At 37.0% G+C, this 17591-nt stretch overlaps 2 protein-coding genes across 6 annotated transcripts in view; one reads left to right on the top strand and one right to left on the bottom strand.

Moving 5' to 3' along the window:
• LOC109544931 overlaps positions 1-17311 on the top strand; it is a 39924-nt gene extending 22613 nt beyond the window's left edge. The window contains exons 12-23 of one of the 2 annotated variants that reach the window (XM_019915353.2): positions 2093-2272; positions 4110-4734; positions 4796-4914; positions 4980-5331; positions 7276-7427; positions 7479-8121; positions 12288-12514; positions 13852-14232; positions 14291-14444; positions 14498-14787; positions 16727-16874; positions 16927-17311. In XM_019915353.2, coding sequence (XP_019770912.2) covers positions 2093-2272; positions 4110-4734; positions 4796-4914; positions 4980-5331; positions 7276-7427; positions 7479-8121; positions 12288-12514; positions 13852-14232; positions 14291-14444; positions 14498-14787; positions 16727-16874; positions 16927-17117 — 3462 coding nt within the window. In that variant the 3' untranslated portion in view covers positions 17118-17311. Of the gene's footprint in view, positions 1-2092; positions 2273-4109; positions 4735-4795; positions 4915-4979; positions 5332-7275; positions 7428-7478; positions 8122-12287; positions 12515-13851; positions 14233-14280; positions 14445-14497; positions 14788-16726; positions 16875-16926 lie in introns of those variants that run through there. The other variant, XR_007280339.1, reaches the window with a different exon arrangement.
• LOC109544933 (REPTOR-binding partner) overlaps positions 1-17591 on the bottom strand; it is a 51837-nt gene that overhangs the window by 16082 nt on the left and 18164 nt on the right. For 2 of the 4 annotated variants that reach the window (XM_019915358.2, XM_019915357.2), the window contains one exon: positions 7175-7425. The exons of 1 other annotated variant lie outside the window; for it this stretch is intronic. In XM_019915358.2, the coding sequence (XP_019770917.1) occupies positions 7381-7425 (45 nt within the window). In that variant the 3' untranslated portion in view covers positions 7175-7380. Of the gene's footprint in view, positions 1-7174; positions 7426-15149; positions 15306-17591 lie in introns of those variants that run through there. One more of the 4 variants, XM_048661134.1, reaches the window with a different exon arrangement.

The following is a 17591-nucleotide window of genomic DNA, read 5'->3' as shown; positions in this document are numbered from 1 at the left end:
CGTCTGTTATTGTTATTGTTTGTGAAGTTGACGTTAATTTAGAAGTCAGTTTGTTCCTGTTCCGTATTTAAAAGTGATACCGAGTTGAATAAAAGTTGGAAGCTGAAGAAAGAGTTCGATACTCGGTCATCCACGGTACAATATAAATAATATTTTTAAAATTTCTTGAGCATTTCAGAATTTTCTAATTTTAACAAAGTTTCTTTCTTCTAAACACTCAATTTTCTAAAATTTAACTTAAAAATACTGACAATCTTAAGGTATTTTCTGCGCGAAATTATAGCATAAATTTTATTAAAACACTCGCCTCCTTGGTCGCTTTGAAAACAGTTTTAAAATCCGTTTCCAGCTTCAAATGCGGACGAAAATCAAATAATTTTCTATCGAGACACAGAATAAAGGAAATTTTATCATAAATTATTTGAAAATCTCATCACCTCCATTCCTCTGAATGCTGTAGAGTTTGTTAGACAACCGAGGTTTTCAGTTTTGACCAAATTTTTTCCTTGCTTTACTTTCTGATAAAAACTATCTATTTTGAAGTTTCGCTTAAAAATACTGACAATCTGGAGGTCTTTTACGCGAATAGTTACAAGATAAATTAACTTATTATAGCTTTATAGGAATTTTACAAATACTTTTTTAGCGTCGAATTCGAGATAAAAACGAAAATAAATTTGTCCCGACTTTTTTTCGAAAATCATTAAAGTTTTATGACAAATCTAAAAGCTTTTCATCAAAAGCGCAAAAAACAGTAATTTCTGATGCTTTTCTTCTTTCGTGACGATCATGGGGTCTTGTGACAACATTAATTTTTAATTAAAAATTCGCCACTTTCAGCTTCGCAATTGGCACAATAGCCAATAATTTTATTTAGTTTTTACCGAAACAAATTAAGATTATCTCGAAAAAAAGATCCGAGCAAAAGTTTACAAGCAATTATTTGGAAAATTAGCCCCCTTATCGATCTGAAGACTTTTATAGTTTCAGGTCCTTCCAGTTCTAGAAAACTTTCTCTTCAGCAATTCTTTTTAGGCAAAAAGGATTATGTTATAGCTTTACTTAAAAATACTGACAATATTCAGGTATATTCTGTGGTTAATAAATTTCGTTGCAGCTTTTGTACAAAACACTAATAATTTTTTCAAGATTTTTTTCCAAATCTATTTGGAACTTTTTTTTTTTATTTATCTCCCCGTACAGAACAATTAAAGTATGTAATCAATTATTTGGAAATCTCGTCACATTCGTCGCTGTGAATAATCTGGGTCTTCTTAAATTCCGGTTTCCTCACTTTTAGGTCAATATTTCTAAGCAAAACACTCTCTTAACAACACAACGCGTTTTTTTCTAACGTTTCACTGTAAAATAATGGCAAATTGATGAACTGGAAACTGAAAATGAAGAGGTCGATTGTACAAGAAAACTCATTGCCTCATGTGTGGTTTCGTTTTTTTTATCGTCTTTTTCGAATTCTCGAGTTTGTTTATATTGTTTTGTTTGAAGTCTTCTTGTTAATTTTTCGACAAAAATTAAAGTTTTCCCAAAAACGATTAGAGAAAGTGAAAGTATATAATCAACTAATTGGTAAACTCGTCACCCTCATTGCTCTGAACAATTAAGTTTCTCAAAAATTTCCCGCACCTTTTTTAGGTGTTGTAATTCTAGTCTCCGGTATCATCGATAAATGAGTTATAACTCATTAACCGATGAGTTAAAACTCATTCACTCGGAGAGCGACAAAAAATCAAAAGCGCCTCAGTGTTAGTCAGCCGCCAAAATATACAGTCACAAATATTTCAGTTTAGGTATATTGTAACCTTTTTAGACAATGCGTATATGTTTATACTTATGTGACTTCTGCTCTACAAATGATTATTTAAACAATAAAGTTAAATCCGGCAAATATTCAGTTTTACCTTGTTTCGAACGAACATATTAGCAAAAGAAAAATGTAATGCATCTAGTTCCCTTTTTCCAAAAATGGTTTCTTGGTAACCACCGTGGTGTCCGGAATACTGCATGAAAACGACCGATTTTGCCCACTGTGTACATTAACTTATATTATTTTATGATAATTAGCAATTACTAGTTTAAGGGAAGCCCAATTCTAGAAACTGGAATGTTGAAGCCTAATCTATGTCTGGATGAAACAGCCAATATGCAATCAAACGCCGAATTCCTCGATCTGGAAGTACTAGGAGACATAATAGTCAAAACCGAGTTCAATGCAGTGGACTTTAACTACTATCTGGAAAACTTTATTTCAAAGGTAGGAGGCCTACGTAGGGTGTGTGAGGTGTCCTCGAAATAGGCCTGGGTTCCTCCGTGAATGTTGAGGAGTTGGATCAGTACTGCGCACATGGCTTGGTGCGCCAACCCAACGCACAGGCGTATTAACTCAGTTCCGATGCTGGGAAAATGTTCATGACCTAATTTTTTAGTCCTTTAGTTGCTTTTAGATTTATATTAAAGGGCCATTTATTAATAACATTTTTAAAGTTTTTTCCAAATTTCAGAATTTTCCTGTTTTCACAAAGTCTTTCTTCCAAACGCTCAATTCTCTAAAGTTTCACTTCAAAAATACTTACAATCTTGAGGTATTTTCCGCGAAAAATTATCAAACAAATTTTATTAGAACACTAAACTTGTAAAAGGCTTTGAAATCCGTATCCAGCTTCGAATTTGGGACAAAAATCAAATAATTTTCTATCAACAACAACACAATGAGCGAAATTTTATAATAAATTATTTGGAAAACTCGTCACCTCAATTCCTCTATTGTGTACAGTTTCACATTAAAATACTGACGGCCTGGAAGTCTTTTACGTGAAAAATTACAAGATACATTTTTAGCTTTGCAGGAATTTTTGAAAAATGTTTTCAGCGTCGAATTAGGGATAAAAATAATAAATAAAATACATTTCTCCCGTTTTTCCCCGAAAATCATCAAGTTTTTCTCAAAAAACGATCACAAAACTAGAAGCTTTTCATCATAAATGCAAAACCATTATTTTCTGATGATTTTCTTCTTTTCTCGCAAGATGGTTGATTTTCTTGGAAATTCGGTATGGTCAGTGGTGAAGAAAAATAAAAACTTTTTAGCTGCCAAGCCTGCGGCAATTCATTGTCGCCTTCCTCAGGGTGCTAATTGTTTGTCCATAAGAAGGCTGGGAACCCTCCAGACTATTCTATCATTTTTTATACAGCTTGATGAAATATTTAACATTTCAGTCACATTGTTTGTCAAATAACGAGACAGACTACACTAAATACATATTAATGATGAGCTGAAAGCCCTGTACTTCTAATTGATTTTAATCATATTCCCTGTATTTTTTCTTTTCTGACAATAATGGGAAATTTTCAGCCAAAAATGACAAAATTAATTTTTCTCGAAAATTTCCTCATTCATCGGTTTATAAGTAACTTCAAGTTTCATAAAAATTTCAGGTTTTTTAATTTTTAACAAAATTTTTATTAAGCAACTACGCCTTAGCCCTACGCCTACGCAAAAACGCCTTATTTTTTAGTTAGACTCAACGTACCGACAATCTTCAGGTATTTTCTGTGAAAAATTATAAGATACATATTTGGAACACTCGTCTCCTTAACCGCTTTGCAAAAATGTTTGGAAAACTTTTTGCAGCTTTAAATTTTGGTCAAAATCTTCTCTGGTATTTTGCTAAAATTATTTTCCGAACGGAAAAAGCCAAAGTTTGTAAGCATTTATTTGTAAAACGGTTGGAAATTGGGGTTTCTGCACTTTTGGGTCAATATTTCCAAACAACACTGTCGCTAAACAGAAAAACCGCGTTTTCTCAAACGTTTAACTGTAAAATACTCACAAACTGGGTCTTTTATGCAAAAAAATTAAGAGATCGTTTTTACGAGAAAACCTGTCGTATTTACAGTTTGGACTGTGTTCTAGTGGTGGGAAAGTCTAGATGAATAAAAATTCCAGCCTCAGGTCTCGCAAACATTCAATCAATTAACCGATGAGTTATAACTCGTTAACTCAGAGTGCGGCAGCAACTCATCACAGTGTTACCCAGGCCTGCCTAGAAAGTTACCACATACCGGAAGATGAAAAAGTTCCTTTTTTTTAGCGAAAAAATGCAACCATCACTGGATTGAAAATATTTCAGCATTCACTTCGCGTGAAAGAAGATTTTCAGGTCTATTCAGGAATGATCAACAACATTACATTGAACTCAACTGTCACCGAAAACTTTGAGGAAGTGTTTGAAATCAACACTTTTCTAGATCACATACAGTTTCAAAATTTACTGGTTCATGGACTTTTCAACAAACAGAACATCAGCGATCTCTATGGATCGCTAATTAAACTTGAAGGAAATCAAAGCATTTCATCGGAGCTGATATTTGATGAATATCTACAAACTGATGAATTCGCTGTAGATCAATTGAATGAAGATTCTACAGTTGGAGTGGAAGCGTTGAGTTTGGAGCAAGCTGATGCTGAACGGGTAGAAGTTCAAGGCAACTTAGTGGGCAATATTTCCAATCCGGCGTTTATTCCCTTACAAGAAGGAAACTTGAACTTTGTAGACGATCAATTGGTTACCGGAGCATACAATTTGTCTAGAATAAATGTCGAAATCTTAACAGCTAAAACCATCAATGGAGTTAACGCTGATAATGTTTTTTCCTCAGAAAAGCTCTGTGCTAATGTGACAGACATTTTAACGTACAGGAACGCTACTATAGAAAGTAAGTTAACATTCTGAGAAAAGTACTTGAAAGATAGGAATTAAACCATAGCTTTTTGCAGGCTTAAGCATCGATAGAGATATAGCGATATATCAACTAAACAACATTAGCTTTAGAGACATAATCAACAGCCATCCATGGGTGCTGCTTCGTCACAACTTAAGCTCGGTAGTTATTGAAGTAAGTATTTATCTACAATATTCATTTCTCGAAGCATTATAATTCAAGAAAGCATTGTTTTAAAGGGTGATACACATTTCAAAACCGTGCAAATTGACAAGTTATCCAACAAGAACTTTAACAACTATATTTCGAGTTTGGTTTTCAAAAACCAAACTGATATAACCATAAGTAACTCTGTGTGGTTTCAAAATGGTTTAACTGCAATAAAACTAGTCGAAACAGCGAGCATCAATGGAGTTCTGCTAGGCAATATTTTCCGGACCACTGGAAGTCAACTTGTTGTTGGCTCATTACATGTAACCGGGAATATTTGGATCCCAAATGAATTTTTAGTTGAAGAAATGGTCAACGACGTGCATGTAACAAACATCTTTGAAACTTTCTATATCGAACAGGACACTTTAAATGTTAAAGGTAAGCTTAGAATGTCAGAATTAGTCAGCAATTTGTCTAGTGCCAATACGAATTTGATAAACTGTTGTGTCTGGATATAAAGAGCTTAAGGAGTTCGTTATATAGGGAGTTCACGTAGAAACACGTGATGCATTTTCTTGGTTATATATACATAGTGGTAATTATACCGTATTGGTCGAGCCTTTGGACCGAGCAGACGTGTTACTTCGGTTCAGTCGCCCTTCACGTAATAGCTCTTTAAATAGTTCCATGCGCGAGTGATATCCGAAGTTCAAGTTCACGACCTTAAGTTATCGTACAAAAATGTTTCAAAAAACACCAATACAGTCTACGCCTAATGAGGCGTAATTAATCCAACGAAACAACGAGCTATTTCAAGAAAATAGCGTGAGATCGCAGAACGCACAGAAACTTTATAATGCTGAGGATGAACGATATTGCATAGTTAGCAAATTTAATGTCATTCAGCAGCAACTCGAAAACCTGCAAAAATTCATGCAGAGAGAAGCCAAATTTGAGGCGTTATTAAAAAGATTGAGTGGTCACAGTGGTGTGGTGGTGCACGCATCTGCTTGCAATGCCTGAGATCCCAGGTTCTACCACTGTCCAAGAAGTGAAAATTTTTCACGCAGCTATACTGTGGCCACCTCGTGGAAAGCAATGACAATCTACCACGGTCGCCTACGCTCTCGAAGAGAGTACAGCACAGGAACAAGAAGAAAAAAGATGGCGCAATGGGCACCAGCCCAAACAGAATAAGATAAACTGGCACAGTACTTTACTGCTGAGGACGAATCAAGTAAGGAGACTGAATGGATAAGGGCGAAAGGCAGGAAAGAAGAAGAAGACCATCACTTAGCCTTCGATAAATCACTATAAAGGACATAGAAAAAGAAAAGCAGGTAGCTAAAAAAGCGCTTAAGCCTTCGCCAATAATTCTGGATGGCATAGAGAATATTATATATTTCTCTTGTTTGAGCATGTCGCCCGGTTTCTTGCCTGACGGCATACCCCATCCGTGAAGCGTTAAGCAATACCTGCCATCAGATTAAAAGCACCGATCAAGGGAACTCCGTGCCGTGCTCTATGGAAATGTTTAAGTTCTGCTTGTTCCTTTCCTATTAGCATATATTTGCCTCCCGATTTGTTACCGATTTGTGCCTATTGTCTGCCAGTCATATTAATCACTTCCTGCCATTGTCCATACTTGACCGTTCCTGCACATTTCGTGTCTTTATGAAACTGGTAGTTGGCTCCGTCCGTCATAGGGAAGGCGGCTCAGCAAATGGAGCTGAGCTACTGCGCCGATGCGCTGCATTGACGCATCAAGCCATTTGCGCAACACTGCACCAACTCCTAAAAATTCACTTAGTTACCCGGGCCTAGTGTTTTTTGCTTTAAGGCAATTGAATGGATATGAATTTTTGGCCACTTTTTACTGATTCATATTCACTAGTTCTCCCTAAGATAACAAAGGACGCAATCGCAACAGTAAATAAATTACCGCAGAAGTAAACTACCTAAAATAATCGCAAACACTTAAATAATTATTTGAAAAAATGAATTGATCATTCCCATTTCCAAGAATTTAAATATTGTTGCTTAGGCTCAGCTCTGCAGCCTATGCATTACCAGCTAACTTCGCATTCGCGGTTTAGTCGGCTAAAAGCCCGTTCACACTGTGACACTAAGGTCGTGAGGTAAATGCCGCAACAATGTCTGAAGAGCTGAATGTCCCACTGTGGTGACGTTGGTGTCGTATGTCAGAATGGTTTGACATATGACAACGCGGTACTAGATACTACCACGGCATTAAAGCTGAGAGCACACTTATGCACGTATGAACAAATGATTTCCATTATTTATTATTTATAAATAGGACGTTTATCCATAATATCCAGATGTCTGCGGTAACCCTCAGCTTCATTATCGCTTTTGTTTTAGGAGAATATATATTCCCTCGACTTCCATACATAACAAATTTGACAATACAAGGACCCATCAACTCAATAAATTACTTCAACACCATCAAGGAAGAGTTTGTCTATCTTAATCATAACCCGCACTTGGAAGATGATGTCGTATTCCAGTCTTCTGTAACAAAAATGCTGATTTAATTATACCAAGTTTTATATAAACCATTTTAGGTTCATTTGAAAGGAAATTTGGGAACAATGTCTGGAATCAACGAAATCAATTTATCAGAATTACTTTCACGAGCCGTTTGGATAACTCAAGATACCCACTTAGAAGGACCAGTTGCCTTCAAACATTCTCTTGAATGTATGAAGCCACTTAAAGTTAAACAGCAGCTGATTACCAAGTCACTGTTTAACGAAAACCTGCAAGACTTAGTCAATAATGGAGTTTTTATTGATAAAGGCATACTTAAAGGGCCATATTTTTTCGATGAAGCAGGTGTTAGAGGCAAATTTTATGCTCGTTTCCTCAACGATATTGACATGAACTTAATAATTCCATTGAAAACTGAGCAAAACATTAGTCGGTTGGATGTTGATGATATGCAACTGACTCACGATGTTGCAGTAGGACAACACGTACACGGAAAAATATTGATGATGGAGAAAGTCAATACATTCTCTAGAAACATTGAACAACATGTGGATTCGAAAATAGTATTTTCGAACAATGTTTTAGTGGAGAAAACATTAACGGCCTTCAACTTAAACAACAAATCCGTCTCGGACATAGTCACCACTAATACCGATCAAAACTTAACAGCGACTTATAATTTCATGTCGAAAGTGGTAACCAACGACAATTTAATAGGTAATGTAAGATAGTGTACGTGTCGAGGTTCGCCAACCGCAGGCAGCCCCAGAACCGGTTTCGAGTGTTTTAGCTCTCATCAGCTGGGTTTAGCCTGAAATTAGCGACCGCGATTCAAGAACAGATTTAGCCTTGAAACCCGACCTGAGGGTGCCTGAGGTTGGTAAACCTCGTTTCAACAATGGCAAGCATCTTACATGATTTCTTGTTCCGATGTTACCGACGAAAACCGTCTCTATATTATTTATTAATATTTTTAATTTAGTTATACTACTAATGTCAGGTGTTGGTAGATCTTCTCTACTAAAGTACAAAATCGGAAAATATATTAGCGGCAATATGCAATGAGTGGAAGTTAATAATCTTCTCTCTCTTCCTCTAAAAGGTAATAATACCACCTGGAACATTTTTAATCCAATCATTAAATTTCTCCTTCTTCCTCAGTATTCGGTATTCTTCTTCTTCAGCCTTTTTTCATCCAGTGTTCTATACAGGGTGATTCAAAATTGGCGTCATTCCTCTGGAGGTGTTGTCTGGCGCTGTTATAGGAGTACAGAAAAATTAGTAAAATAAATTAATTGTTACTAAAAACTGAGAAATTTGCAAAAAACTATATCAGAAATACGGCAGCAACATTTTTCAAGGTAATCTGCCTAATTAACATTGCGCAAATACCTGTTGCTTCGTAATTATTTAAAACTCCGGTAACCATGGAATTATACAGACTGACAATAAGACAAGGATAAACGGTAAATTCAACAAGATTTGTTGACGAAATGTCAACCTGTTCTCATAACCTCGAATTCTGCAGAGTTTTGTGTTTACATTAATAATCCATACAACACCAAACATTTGAAAGATTAACTCCAAACAAGCTAGTGCCTGTGTAATCTCCTTATTATCCACTCTCATCAAGCAGCTTCTCTTATTCAGTTAATTAACTCGTGCTCCATTTGTATCTTCTTGTGCTGTGTGTATCGTACAAACGTGGTAGGTAGGAATGTAGTCCTTCCTCGGTATTTATTTGGTACTTGGGAAAGTGTCAGTTATTGTGCTCTGAGTGCCCCTGGAAAGCCCTGATTCGATTATGCCCAATACTTGTTCCTCTGTGTCTGGAACCCGAACATCAATTGTCGTCCACTATCTTACTGGAACCACTCTCCTCGCCCTTTGTTGGCGTGAGTTCTTTCAGCTTCTGCTTTGTTACTGTAGAATTTCCCCTGATTTAATCGCATATCAGCAAATTCGTGAAAGGAAATTCAAAGTAAGTCACAATTTATTATTGACAAGGGCTATCCACCTGTAACTATCCGCTAATGACAAAAAACATCATTGCCGCTGTGCCTTTTCATTAAAAAATTGTAAAAGAGAACTTTTTTGGTATCAAAAATTTTCGTAATTTGAAGCAAAGATCGTAATTTTTCTTTTTGAATGCTTAAGTATTCCAATAGGCTGTCAATCCAACGTGGGATTTTTCCAAAATAATTCTTAATAACAAAGTTGAAATTCGATCTTCAACTGTTAATATCTTCTAGAAATTTTCGAAAAAAAAATGTCAATATTTTTCTGGTACTCCCCAAAGGAGCCTCTATCACCCCTTAAAAGGCATGACGCCAATTTTGAATCACCCTGTATAGGCCTTTTCCAGTATTTTCCATGTTCTATCTCTGGCTGTTCTCATCCACTTTGTTGTGGATTTTATGTATTATTTAACAAGATTGTTATACAAATTTTCTATATAAAATCTTAGGAAACGTAACATTTGTGAAATTGTAGTGGGCGCAACAATTTTGTTATCACAGAGCTTTAAAAATAGGTATCAGTTTCCCATGCCTTAAATCAACAGATTTTATGTTATTAAATTTAAAAAATTGAAATAGGCAAGTGCACAATTCGAAATGCGCCATCCTCAGACACCCCCAGGACCGGTTTCGAGCCTATTAGCTCTCATCAACTGGCTACAGCTTGAAATTAGCGACCGCGAAACCTGCACGTGAATCGCGGGGTTTAACCTGAAAAGCTAGACTGAGCTGATGAAGCCTAATAGGTTCGAAACCGGTCCTGGGGCTGCCTGAGGTTGGCGCATTTAGAAAGCTGCATTTGCCTATTTCAAAAGCTCATGACGGCTCTGCTGACGACGAAAGGTTTTCACTGTTTAAAAAAAATTGCTTATATAAATACCTAAGTAATTATTATAATAATTAGGTCTATAATTAATAATCCAAACGCAAAGAATGGTAAACTTAGTAATTGTTGAAAAATGTTTTACAAGTTCACCAACATTTGTTTTAAGCAACGGAACGTTTAATTTTTTTAACTCAAATGAAATAATTTTAGGTGTTGGCGTATATTTTCAAAGCCGTTAAAAGTAGGGATTAAACTTATTTAAAAATAGTCACAATTTTTCAGCGAACTTGAATTTGTTGTCCGAATCATCTACCTCATCCCGAAATTTAATAGTAAATACAGCATACAGGTCACTCAAGCTTATGCCCCAACGGCCGCCGCGCCTGTTGAAGAAATAGAGCAGTTCTACGAAGGCCGTTTCATGACAAAAAATGCGGAAAAAACAAAGTTTAACATTCCCACCGGACACTTCAATGCTAAAATCGAAAGAAAAACTGAAGCGGACCACGTAATGACAGAGGGCAAACGATGCTGAATTTCCTGGTCAGAGAAGGGTTTTATTGCATGAACACCTTCTATCAAAAACCTCTGCAAAGAAATAGACTTGGAAAAGCCCTGACGGTATAGTCAAAGACGGGATCGCCTGTGTCGCCCTAAATCGCTTCAACACGTAAAGCGACCAAGACTACTGAGAACTAAAATATGCGTCGGTACTAGATCGGGAAGAAATAAGCTGATTGTGAAGAGGCTGACACCAGAGAGCACTCAGTTGGCGGCGAAGCAGGAGGAGTTCAGTAGACAGCTCGTACAGGGATAAGAACCGACGGACAGGCTGACAGATTTAGAGTTAAATGAGCTGACAGGAAAAATCGAGAAAAGTATCGCAGTTACAACAAAGAAAGTCTCCACCTTTAGAAAGCAGGGAAACTCGAAGCTCACTCTCATTTATCGCGATGAACCGGAGTACCGTCAGCTGGACAAACTAGTAAAGAGAACCATCCGCAGAGACTTATAAGCGCAGAACTCACAAACGATTCGAGAAGCCATCGAGGACAATATGAACATAAGAATCCCCGTTCCATAACAGCTGAAGGAAAACCACTCATCTATAAAATGAGGACGGAGCGGGGCATAGTTGTGTCAGGTAAAGGCAAAATCGTTGCGATCATCGAGAATTTCCATTGGAGACTATAGAACCAGTCAGTATCAGAACGTGACTATCTCCACGAACACAGAGGTGGAGTGGTCTAGAACGTCGGTTCCAAGGGGATTTTCTGAATTGATAGATTGGAGCTGAGAGCAGATGAGAAATCGTAAAGTTCCAACAGAATGCCAAGTGGCGAGTGAGATGCTGGAGACTGGTGAAGAAGCTGTGGACAAGCCACTTCACACTCTCTTTAACAAATGCCTCGAAAAGGGAAGGATTCCAGAAGCATCGATAAATACTGAGGTCACCATCCTTTTCAACAAGGGCGACTCTACAAACATTGGTAGTTACCGGCCGGTTGACCTCCTTTCCGTGTTATACAAGCTCCTTTCCAAAAGAGAAAGCTTCGGAATCCGCGGGCTTGAGGAGGAATCTCCAAATGACTAAGATCATGAGTCAAGATGACTTCCAAGTCACACTCGCCAACCACACGCTTTTTGGTTGTTAAAAGTGTGAGTACCTTGGCGACAACATTAAGCTTGGCAGAGACAACCAGATAGCAGATATCACCAGGCAAATTGACCTGACTTTCGGATAACTTGATCACACCGTACATACCATATGAAAAGCGACGTCTTTAACTTTAGTGGTTTTTCCTCATTGGCGCTCTTACTTGTTCCACGTCTTGCCGATATTTTCTTCCACATTTCAATTCATCCTAAAATAGGGCTCAAAGTAGGCTCATAAACTCCATAATTAAATGCAACTGCATGTACAAGATGTATGGCTCCGGACAAACAGTCAACACAAGTTCAAAATACCCCACTCATTAATTTTGCTGCTCACTGTAATTTTAAACAGGAGTTTGTTTTGTATATTTTGGAATTTTCAGTTGAGGGTCTTATTAATGACATCAATTTAACGTCGTGGGAAATACGTGCTGTTCCTATTGAATCTAGCAAACCTCAGCAGGCTAGGCTGAGCCGGATAGACATGAGGAATCAGAATCTTTCTGGCCCTTTGAATGGTGGCGCGACATTGAACAACAGAAGTACCACCGACCTTCTACAAAAATTCAGTGAAATGGAAAGTTATTTAGACGGTTATCAAGAAACTGCAGTAAGTATTTGGCAATATTAAACAATATCGGAAGCAACAAAAAGAAGTAAGTCATACTGTTCAGAGTTTTTGGTAGAGGACTTGGACAGAGGAATGAAACTTTCATCACAAAGTTAACCGGATTCCATTCTATCGCGACGTGGCATAACTCGTCTACACTCCATAAGGATTCGTTTTGACCTACAGTCTAACAAAAAACGATAATTAATGGATTGCGACGATCTTATATCTTCCACGTTTGTGCTGCCGGTGCCTGCCTTTTGGCAAAAAAATGTATAAATTCGTCGTAGAGTCAAGTCGTGATAACCCAAAAATAACAGAATTACCTCCTAGTTGTTGCCATTCTTTGAATCGCTGTTTTCAGTAGGTTCGTAGGGGCTCTGTTGCCTGCTGCTCTCTTACGGATCCTGATCTGCGGGTCCTGAGGCCTTATTTTCATGCGTCTACGTGAGCACTCCCGGGGAATTTGTTTATTTCCTTAAAAAATTTCCTTCGCTTAAAATCGGTGGTAGCAAATTCACGGTCTAGACCAAGCGAGTGACAATTCACATGTTTCAGAATCTTATTATCATGCGTAAACAGAGAACTTACCGAATCAAGAGTTTGGTGGAAGGTGGTGGAAGGAATCTAATTTATTGATCTTGTTTCTAGCATGTCGGTAATTTATAGGCTTAAAAGGAGCGAGGCAAGGACTCAGCCGTGTTGTAGCCGGTTCTTTCGTTTCCTTAGAGATCTGATGTCAGATCCTATGGCTACTTGAAATACTGGGTCGTTGAAGATGCTGTTTAGCAGTTGGGCTGTTAGTTTGCAAGGGATTACACGTAGAAGCTTCTATATCATGCTTTCTGACCAGACTGTGTCCTAAGCCGTCGATAGGTCAATGAATACAGCTCAGGCTATAAGTTTTCTTAGTAATCGTGCTTCAATGTAGGTAATGAGTGATCGAAGCTCTTCAATCGACTCTGGTTTCAAGTCGTAAAATGTACTTTTCAAATAACCCCAAGGAAAAAAGTCCAGAGGATTTAAGTCCGGGAGCCTAGGTGGCCACTCAATTGGACCTCGTCTACCAATCTTCTTGAAAGTGGAGATGGATGGCGTTATGGTGTTACCGTGGTTTTCTATTGTTTTGGTAGTTAAGACTATTGTATTTTCCAGCGTATCCAACTATCATGAATAATCAAAACAAGCTCGGGGGTATCATAATAATGATTCTTCAATAATTCACCCTGTGTATAAAAAATTATACCATTTAAACTAATACTCTATAAAATGATATGTTGATTTTCACAAATCATGAACTTGTTGCTTTAAACAATTTAAATATTTTTTTATTTCAGACAGATTTTAAAGATCTTTGCGAAGTCATGACCGACATTTACAACGGCACTCAAAACCAAATTTCAAAGTTTCGTTATTTTGAGGACTTCCAAAGTCTGCAATTCCCAACCAGCATAAACTACATAAAATATATTTCTCATGGAAACGAACATTATTTACTGGTAAACGAAGAAAACTCCTGCTTTTCCGAAATATGGAAATTATTTCCGGATGGATTTGCTAAAACAAAAACTATCGAAACTGGCAGCATTTCTCAACTTGAAATGGTACATGAGAAAAACCGGTTGCTTCTAGTGTCTAGCATTCAAAACATCGACGGTCTGCAATGCAACATCGAAGATAGTACGATCCTGTGGAAATGGATAAATGAAGAATTAGAAGTAAGGTTATCGACCCTTTTTAGACCTCGTTAGAAGCATTTTAAAAAGGTTATTGCAGGCTATAAGCAGCTTGCCACCTCAAGATCTGTTACAAAATTCTCTACAGCCACGAACATTTTACGGGCTGAAGCAAGGTGTGGTAACTGAGTTCAAATTAAATCCCCTTGAAGAAGTGGGAATTGACGAATACAGGAAGTGGAACATTACAGAAGGTTTGCGCAAAATCATTTCGGACCACTCATGATTATTGAACGCAAATATTTAGATAATTGTAGGTTTGCACCACGAGGTTTCAAAACTGGACTCGTACTCAGTACAGGAACCAAATTAATATATCTCAATCGAGGTCAGAAGGTGACGACTAAAAGAACAGGCCATTTCTACAAATCAACTATTATTGGAAACTTCACAAAGCAATCAAACAGTATAATACCTGGACGAAATGGGTCTGAGTTTGTTCTTGTTCCCGTTGGATCCAGAGCCAATAAATACAAACTGCAAGCTGTGACTTGTCACAGAGAGTCCGAAGTGCATAAAAATTTGGACAGTATTGAGGTACGTAATTCAGTTATAAAGAGGCGAAAAGACGATTAATTTGCCAAGCATCATTAAAACGTTTGGTGTCATCGGATCTGACCCGAGTTGTTGCATAAGATGCGAAATACACATAATACACGATGCGCCGAACATTCGCTCCAACGTTGGACCGAACATTTGAGTCAAAAAGTTCGACAGTTCGTGCGGCAAATGTATCTGCTACAGTGTGTCGAATGCATGAAGCAAAATTCCTTTTGAATTGTGGTTCAAACGTTTGTCTACATTCCTCAATATGCAGGATACTGCTGACGCTGCAGTTATAGCCGCAGCGGTACGAGTTTTTACTTGTGTGAATGATTTGCTCAACGTCATTTTAAAACTTATTTTTTAACACTTTGTATTAATAGTTATCAAAATGTTGTCGAAATTCCATGAAAGTAAAGCATTTTCAAGAAGAACGTAAGCAATATCGACGACGAACTAACAAACCAATATTTTCCAAATATTTATCCCACCTACTCTCCGATTTCGATAATCTGAAAAAAAAAGAAAAAATCTGGAATTGATCACATTTTAAGTGCTGTTTGATTTTCCTGACACTTGTTCACCGCTTTGGTTTCTAATTTTCTTATGCAAAATAATGTTAAGTGTTTAAGACTCAATTTGCTCCGAGAGCAGATGCAAAGCTGTTTGGTATCGGATTACCGTTTAACCACATTTCGTTTTGTTTTACCAAAATCAATGTTATAACTGTGAATGTGTTTTTTACCCTGTGAATGTGATTTCACTTGTCGTTGCCGTTTTCGTGATACAGGAGCGTTATAAGGTGATGTCATTGTGCCCCACTTGCAGAAACAATTTTAAAACATTTGTAATTATTGTTTTAAAATAAATAACCTTATTTAGGTATATAACAAATAATAAAGTGCAAATGATTTTAAGAACACTAAAAAATAACAATAAAATCCAGGCTCAAATGAAACCGTGAATGCAAGCTTTTATTAACGATTTAAAGAGCAAAATAATTTTATTTGGGTTCGTTCTTTCGCCGGTCCACATGCGCAACATCTGATCACTACGCACAACGCGCAATAGTAGCGTTTCGTCGCACTTTAATATCACATTTGTGTCAATTACGTTTTAGATTATATTTTGATTTATTGTTATTGGCATTTATTAATCGCTGTGAAAAAATCACAGGTAGTGATTTGTTGCTCAATTCTACTTCAAACCAAACATTAGTGCGATCCGTATGGTCTTGCGAGACTCTCGCACAAGTCTTGCAAAAATTTGGTATTGCAGGACATGGTTTTGGTCTTGTTCTTGCATACATAGTTTTGGTTTTGGTCTTTAGTCTCATTCATCACTAATAATGTTTTTCAAACAAATTTTATAAAATGTTTAACGGGATGTATTACCAATAATTATAATTAAAAAAATATACCCCTTTGTAGAATGAAATCAACAATACTTTCAATTTAATTTTTAACTACGCGGTTAAATCCACTAAAAAGTTTATAAAAAACAAACTAGTTCGAACGAATCGTGAAGCTGTGCATCAAATCAAATCATCAAAACGAATGTTTTTCTCCGAGCGTTGCAGCGATCCCTTTGACTCGGTCAAAAATACCGACAAAGGCCGGAATATGCTCCAACGTGAACGTTCGACGCTCGACATTCGTAGCTCGGTTGAAAAAGTTGGCCACACGATGTGATGAACCTTCAAGCACGCATCGTGTAGCGCCGGCTTAACACTAAAGATCTGTGTGTTCTGTTCAAAACCATCGTGGATTTGAACACCGAAAATGAGACACTGGTTTTGAGTATCATCTTTCACGTCATTCAGCAGAGTGGGTAAAAAAAATACTTAAAAAATGTCCGCGACTGACTGCCGTAAAGGAATAGTTCTGACTGTCAAAAGCAGCGCACTCTATTGTTACAAATTTCAAATTTTCAGATTTACTCAGATTCTGTTTCTGGAAAATTGTACGATCAAATTTTCACGCATAAACCAACATCGCTTCAGTCATTGGATTTGGAAAATGGAGAAACCTTACTGGCATTCATTGAGAACAAAAAGTTTGTTCAAATATACGAATATAAAGGTAAGTTCCTCAATTACCATTCTGCATGCGCTAAAAACTGGTCGATTTACAGGGTTAAATGGATTCAAACATCGGTCTATTATCAAATCCCCAGCGGAAAAACTGTTTGTGATTCAAATTCCAACTGGCGAACATTTAATAAAACAGAAAGTAATGGGTTTAATCCACAAAAGCAAAGTCACGTTATTCAGAGCCGTAATGAGTGCACCACAAGTCAAAAATAATGTTCAGTGCGGATTTTAGATGAATTTAAAATTGAAAATTTTCAGCTGGGTTGGGTCAGCGACCCGATCTGTAAAATTTTTCATTTGTTATTTTGTGTTTTTCGTGATTTTAATTTAATACGTTAAATAAGTAAATTTATATTCTAGTGAAAAGCGTACATTTGAAACTTAATATAAAATATAAAATAAAGAAACTACCCCAAGATACATACATACATGAATATTCTTTCCTGCGGCTACCTCCCCTAGACTAAAGTGGCTTTGTGTCTAGCTGAACGAGAAAATGGGTGAAAAAATCGTAAAATTGAGGAAAGATCGTAATAAATATGGGCATATGCCATTGATAAATGAATTACGACAATATTATCCTGACGACTTTAAAAATGATGTTCGTATGGAATGTAAAATTTTCAAAATGTTGGATTTATGCCCGTATTTATAAACGATACTCAAGCCGATACTCAGCTCATGCTTGGCCAAGTACGAGATCGTT

The sequence above is a fragment of the Dendroctonus ponderosae genome, unplaced genomic scaffold (genome assembly GCF_020466585.1).
Source record: "Dendroctonus ponderosae isolate FM_Combo_2020 unplaced genomic scaffold, Dpon_F_20191213v2 Dpon_F_20191213_1, whole genome shotgun sequence".
Classification (NCBI taxonomy): domain Eukaryota; kingdom Metazoa; phylum Arthropoda; class Insecta; order Coleoptera; family Curculionidae; genus Dendroctonus; species Dendroctonus ponderosae.
The sequence above is the reverse complement of the archived record's forward strand: the minus strand, read 5'-3'. Positions and strand labels throughout refer to the sequence as shown.